The sequence below is a fragment of the Psammomys obesus genome, unplaced genomic scaffold, assembly GCF_907164565.1.
Source record: "Psammomys obesus unplaced genomic scaffold, mPsaObe1.curated_primary_1811, whole genome shotgun sequence".
Classification (NCBI taxonomy): Eukaryota; Metazoa; Chordata; class Mammalia; order Rodentia; family Muridae; genus Psammomys; species Psammomys obesus.
The window spans coordinates 5,601,250-5,608,309 of NW_026596440.1; the positions used below are offsets into that span (position 1 = coordinate 5,601,250).

At 45.8% G+C, this 7,060-nt stretch overlaps 1 protein-coding gene across 3 annotated transcripts in view; it reads left to right on the forward strand.

The window, feature by feature from the left end:
* Brd9 (bromodomain containing 9) overlaps positions 1-6,433 on the forward strand; it is a 27,505-nt gene extending 21,072 nt beyond the window's left edge. For all 3 annotated transcript variants that reach the window (XM_055598001.1, XM_055598003.1, XM_055598004.1), the window contains exons 14-16: positions 282-384; positions 2,829-2,996; positions 5,781-6,433. In XM_055598001.1, the coding sequence (XP_055453976.1) occupies positions 282-384; positions 2,829-2,996; positions 5,781-5,881 (372 nt within the window). In that variant the 3' untranslated portion in view covers positions 5,882-6,433. The remainder of the gene's footprint in view (positions 1-281; positions 385-2,828; positions 2,997-5,780) is intronic.
* The last annotated feature ends 627 nt before the right edge of the window (positions 6,434-7,060 follow it).

Genomic DNA, 7,060 nt, shown 5'->3' on the forward strand with positions numbered 1-7,060 from the left:
TTTTTTTTTTTTTTTTTTTTTTTTTTTTTTTTTTTTTTTTTTTTTTTGCTCTTAGTAGAGAGGAAAGTTGTCAGAGCTATGTTGATCTGAACAGGTCTCTGGACTTGGATTTACACTTCCATTAATAAGCTTAACATTCCATGTGCCTTGGATTGAAGCCCCTAGAACAGTGCTCATTTGTGTCACTTACTGAGAGATGGGCTCAAATTTAGCTCAAATTTAGACTTACAACAGCTGGCATCAGCTGACATTTGTACCATCTTTTTTCTCATCTTCTGCAGGTTGGGGACCCACTGGGAGATAATGGTGGCCCTGTTCTGGATTTCATGTCGATGAAACCATATCCTGACGTCTCCCTGGATGTGTCCATGCTCAGCTCTCTTGGTGAGGCATCCAGGGCACTATTGTATGTGGCTTCTCACATTGATTCCATTCTTACCTGTGATGTTAGAAGAAAGCATCATTTTGGTTTCTCTGTGTTCACAGGCTGCCCTGGTAAATAACACAGTCCAGGAGAACCTGTGGGGAGTCAACTTAGCACTAGTCAGAACAGGAGCTACCCTGGGCTGTGTTAGGGCCTATCTATACCCTCAGCATATGGGCCCAGATGCTGTCTCCAGGGGACAGCGTGAGACTAGAGGAACAGGACACCCAGCTGATAGCTGCTGGTTGCCCAGTTAGAAACCCTGGTGTCAGAGAAGTATTGTGCAACTCAGTGGTGGAGTGCTTGCTTAGCATGAATAATGCTCTGTTTCATTCTTTTTACCAAAAATACCAAAAAACAAACACACAAAACCCCAAATAACAAAGCACCAATATACAACATTGTTTTATAAGAGACTAGGAAGTAGAAGTGATGTGTGTTTTCTTCAGATTCCTTTGTTTAGACTGTCAGGCTTAGACGGAAGTGACCTTTATCACTGACCCCACACAGTGGTGCATGCCACTCTGAAGAGAAGCTACAAATAGCCCTGGCCCTGTGCTCCTGGGCCTTTCTTACTTAGAGCTGTACCTGTTCAGTAGCTGAGATGCTTGGTGCTAGTCATGTGCACAGTATGTCAGCCATGTGTCAGCATGCTCATATCCTGAAGGATGAGCTCTCTACTGATGGGAAATGCCATCTTCCATGAGGTGGGGTGTGTTTTCCTTCACCTAAGGAACCTAGGATCGAGGACTGCTAGGTCCCTTGACAGTGTCTTGTGTTGTACCCTTCCTTGCTTCTCTTAGCATATTCTTGATTAGCCTATGGTCCTCCTTTAGAGCAGTGCCTGGGGGCCATTTAAAGTTATTACATGGAGAGGTGGCACATTTCATAGTGAGGATGGCTCCAGAGTCAGCAGTATCGGGCTGAGAACATAGGTCTTTGTGAACATTATAAAGGTAACGTAATGAAGTGTGTACATCCTCACACTGCCTCTGGCTGGAGTATTTGTAGGTAATTTGTGTTTTAATAGTTTTTAGGAATCAGGTTCATATCTGCCATCTTTCTATTCGTTGTCTTTTGTCAACTCTGTTTTAGTCCCCAAGACACCCCAGATGCCATGACCTATTGGGATTCAGGGCTAGGATTTTTTTTTTCTTTTTATACTATTATATTTTATTTTATTTTATTTTATTTTATAACACAAAACAAAGCAGTCATTGGAGGGAAGGGGCACTAAGAGCACTAAGAAAAAGTCCAGAGGGAACCAGATGCAGGCCCCCAAGGAGTTAGAGGGCACGTGCTTCAGTCCTTCAGTGATTGGTGTCTGCATGCTTGATAGGTTCTCGGCACCTGGGTGTTGATTGGGTGGGGGCTGTTCAGGTGCCACCACGTGCACCCGTCCTGGCTTGACCTCTGGGTTCCAGATGTCACAGGAGTAGATATGGCTCATACTCTGCATATACATAGTGTCTATTAGTGGTGGGGACTTCCTGCCTCCTGAAATAAATAAATAAAGCTAAATACCAGTGTTCCTAAGAACAGTGGCCCAGGCTGCTCAGAGCACTTTCTTGCATACAGACTACCTTTGTGTTGGCACTTGTAAGATTTTTCTTTCCTTTACAACTTTTAGAAGATGTTCGGTCCATATAGTGTTACCTTGTGTGTATGTTTCAGGGATGACCATCTGTCATTGAACAACCAGTTGGTGTTCTCTTTTTTGGCATACCTCCCTTTCCCAGCTTTCTGTAGTTGCCTATTGTTCCTTATGTAGGGTTGGGGCCTCGTGGGCTTTCCTCCTGTGTTTGCATGACCATTGGTGCTATCCTTGTTCAACTCATGTTTGGGCAGTCAGGCTGGTGAGACTATGAGTATAGTTTCTGCTATTACTAGGCGACACAATCTCACAGAAAACTACCTGATTCTCTGGCTCTTACAATCTTTCTGCCTCCTCTTCCGTAATGTTCCTAAGGCCATTCTTCATACAGTCAAATGTGGACTCCTAGGTCCTCTGGCTAAACTATGTACTATCAGAGGTTCAAGGTCGTCCTTTGCTGAGACAAGACAACACTGGATCCTGGTCTGCTCTTAGGTTTGGAAGCTGAGTGGAGACTCTGCTCAGTGTCTTTATTTGTGTACTCTGTCCTTATTCTGTTTATGGCAGGAGACCAGCATCAGACACAAAATTGTCCATGGTGTTGGTGCATTGGGTGGCTGAGATTCAGTGTAGCATTCTGCTTGAGTGAGAGACACTGGGTCTGCTTCCTTGCCTACAACCAGCCCTTGGCCGATCATCAGATGGGGTTCCCTCTGCTGTGAGCCCAATCAGCAGCGATCTTACAGAACAGTTACACAATGTGCCTAGTCCATGTGCTGACTACATTTACCAGCATCCTTTTTGTCACAGGGAAAGTGAAAAAGGAGCTGGATCATGATGATAGCCACTTGAACTTGGATGAGACAACCAGGCTCCTGCAGGACCTACATGAAGCACAAGCAGAGCGAGGAGGCTCCCGGCCGTCCTCCAATCTTAGCTCTCTGTCCACTGCCTCTGAGAGGGAGCAGCACCCTCCAGGTAAGGGCCTCACACAGGCTAGTAGGAGGAGCCTGCACTGGAGCTGGGATCAGGCCCACGGACCCTGGGCACAGGACGTCTCTCCACCCTTGTGCATCCCTGGGGACCAGGATATTTGTTTCTGTAAGAGATTTGTTGCCACCTGTCCTCTGCCATTCCATATTTTATTCCTTGAGTGTATCAACCAAGGAGTGTTCATTTTCTATTGGGAGAACATGTACCTGTCCCTGGTGAGAGGTTTCTGTTTTAAGGAGAGATGAGCCATACCACTAACATTCTGAGTATTCCAGCCACATGTAGGATTTCACATGTTGTCTCTCTAGCTCCTTAAAAATGCTTGAGCCGTGCCATTTCCCCGGATACAGCACCGACAATAGCCCAGAGAAATAGTTCTACCCAAGTATAGCTTAGTGACCCAGAGAGATTTTTGGAGTCAGTTAGAGGAGCATAGGGAAGTCATTCCTTCTGGCTCTTCTTTCGTGATGTTCCTTGGAGTGAGTGATAGGACTGTTTTCCTCCATCTGTGACCAAGCATTGGACCACTATGACACATCAGCAGTCTTTCTTATTTAGAGCTGGGGCTGACAGAAGTAGTTCTCTGTGGGTGTAAGCACAAAGGGGTTTCAAAGGCAGATTGATAAGGCATATCGTGTCCATTTAACAAAACAGCAGTAGTTACTTTCCTACTGAGGCCAGTGACCTCCCCAGTCACTTCCTTTACCCTGGATTACAGTACTGTATGTGAATTTCTTCCTGTGTTAATTCAATCCGAAAGTGGGTTGTTGAACACAAAAGTCATGCCACTGTTCTATCACCAGGCACACCTTACGTGGTATCTTAGTTACTGTTCTGTTGGTGTGAGGAGACACCATGACCAAGTCAATTTATAAAACAAAGCACTTAAAGTGCCAGGCATGGTAGTATATACCTTTACCCTCAATACTCAGGAGGCAGAGACAGGTGGCTCTCTGTGAGTTTGAGGTGAGCCAGGTCTACATAGTGAGTTCCAGGATAGTCAGTGCTATATGGAAAGACTTTGTCTCAAAAAAGGGGGAGGGGGTTGCTTACAGTTTCAGAGGATTAGTCTATAATCAGCATGGTTGGAAGTCTGGTGGTGATCGGCAGGCAGTCATGGCACCAGATCAGTAACTAAGAGCTTACATCTTCAAAAGCAGCAGGCTGGAAGAGAAGCACACTGGGCTGGGCATGGGCCTTTGAAACAATAGGCTGGACCTTCTTGCATCAATTAGCAATCAAGAAAATGCCCACAAGCCAGTCTGTTCTTCAGTTGAGGACAGAAACTAGCCAGCACAGTGCCTTCATTCAAACTCTTTTAACTGTGGCTTTTACCATCCTTTCAGGTCCATTTTCAAATCTTTACGGCCTCAGCTGTTAATATAATGAAACTTTTTTCCAGAGTAGAAAGGTCTACCACTCTCCACTCGAAGTCCCATCTGGTTTTGGATGGCTAAAGAGCAACTAAAAAGGAAACGTTAGCAGGGTCTATACAGCATAGCACAGTCTCACCATTTGTGTTGTTTCCCCAGAACGGTGCTGTGGGGTAGCATTGATGTCGGAGACACTACCCTTTTCAGGCTTCTATAAATGGCTGTTTTTCATGAGCCTTCACCTCCCTCACCTGGAACACTGTTGCCATCACAAATCCGCTGTGCATACCCTTGTCCCATGTGGTCTTGCTTGGGCCAGCTTGTGTTGCTCATTCTGGCATAAGACCAAGAGGAAGCAGGGCTGCACCCCGGCGTGCCGTGCCTGCCACTGCGGCTAGATGCCTAGTCAGGACAGGCTCTGGGCTAGCACCACAGCTCTTTCCTTTCCCTGGCCATACTTAACTGTTGAAAAAACCAGGTCTAGATCAAAACAAAACAAAACCCCCGTCCCAAGTGTACTTTTTATAGGAGGGAAATATATACAGTAAACTCAGGGAGGGAGGGAGGGAGGGCTGGATAACTAGTTTGATTACCCATCTCTAAGACAAGCTTAATGTTTTTCATTTAAGGTTTTATCACTTATGTCTATGAACTGTTGCTCAGGCTTTAAAGCCTTCCAGTAGCTCGCTAACATCACATTTGACTTTCTGTAAGCTTTTTTCCTTGTGAATTTTGGCTTTATGCAAATCTTACCCTATTTGCCTTTGAGTGGCCTGGACAGACTGCTTTATTTGGTTTTCCTTTTGATTGCTTTTACACTTTACCATTTACATGCTGATATAAGTCATTCACATCTCATAGAGCCTCCTCTTCCCACATGGATCACATCCTACATGGGACCCGGCAAAGCTATTACAGACCCTTATCAGTCCTAAGATCTCTGCTCAATCAACTTTCCTATGAGCACATTACTGTTCAGTCTGGTGACTGCAGTTCTTTCTTCAATCATGTCTGTCTTTTCTCAAGTCTGCTTAACCAGAGCAACTGAGCCAGGCCTCTAGGAACTACTTTCCCTAGCCTCCATTGCCATTTGTCCTCTTTTGACCTTACATGCAATCCTGAAGTAGTCTGTGTACACAGTGAATCCTGATCCCTTCAAAGGTAGCCTGGCTACAGCTGCCAGAGGAAGAACTAGAGTTGTTAGTTACTATGATCACCTTGTAATCGGAATGTTAAGCAGAACAGAGCCCGAGAAGTTGCAGATGTCCCTGATTCAGCTCGGATGAGAGTGCACCTGCGTCTACTGCCAGGGAGGACATTTGTCTCTGTAAATACCAGCCACAGATGTTGTTTCCTGAGCTTTGCAGTTAAATGCCATGTTCTTTCAAACTTACAGGAAGTCCTTCTCGCCTTAGTGTTGGGGAGCAGCCAGATGTCACCCATGACCCTTACGAATTCCTTCAGTCTCCAGAACCTGCAGTTTCTGCCAAGAACTAACTTGTGGGTTTTCCAGATATTTTATTTTTTTTCCTAAGTTTTATTTGATACACAGTTCTTGTCACAAGACAGAAACTTTTGTCTCATCGTCTCTGGCATGTAGCAGCCTGAGGAAGATGGTGGCTTGTCTGTACTGTCATGTCTGCAGCACAGGCCCAGCAGCGCCATGTCCCATAAGTTCTGAGCAGTGACAACAGAACACAGTGGGGTTACAACCAGATGGCTCAACTCTGTGGACTCTTCTGAGCACCAGAAACCAAGCTTGCTTATGATAATGTCATTCTGCATGAGTTCTGCACAGCCTCCCTGCAGTTCTTGAAGGGGAGCCTGCAGAACAGGCCTTCAGAGGGTGCTTCTGTTTTCTGTGTGGTCACTGAGCCTGAGGAGAGAGTTGTCTCCCTGACAAATAATGAACCAGCCCGCCTTTTAGAATGAAGTATTCACAGCTATAAAATGTTTCAAAACTGGATGTATTTGCTGAGTACCTGTTTGTATTTGCAAAATACGTGAACATGGGTCCTAATAAAGAGATGCCTAAGGTGTGACTCTGTATGATCATCCCTTCTGCTGTGATGTTGGGGACACTGGTGTATCCTGTAGACCAGCTGTGCACCCTGCTCCTTTTCTGGAATAAAAAAAGCAAAGAAGACCCGACCTTCACAGGCCAGCTACAGATGGAAGTTCAGTTTTGAGGGGAGAAGGGCCATGGCTAGAGAGGTGTAGTAGGTGGCATACTTGGCACAGGCAAGCAGTGCTAGAAGCAACAGTGATATATGGACATCCTTGAGATTTGCCACAATTATTGGCAAAGGCCAGAACATCCCACAGCTAGATAAAGCATTAGTAAGGGATTGCAGCTAAGTCTGGTCTGAGCCAGGAGAAGCCCTCGGGAAAGGACTGCCTGTTTCCTGGGACCAGAATGTCTTGGCTTTAAAACTGCTGCCTCCATGTTGGTGCTAACTTAGCTCTGGGCCAGTGCCCCCACGGGAAGGGAGAGTGGAAAAGCTGATTCTGGGTCTGCAGCATCATGGATGAATTGTGCTGCACAAGTCTTGAGGCTCTCGAGCATAGGCAGTCCGGCAGCATATCTGAGTGGCAACCTTGGAGGAACACAGAGCTTTTCTTGGGGCCTCTTTCTCCCTGGTACTCTACCTTAGGCCCTCTACACATAGCCAAGGT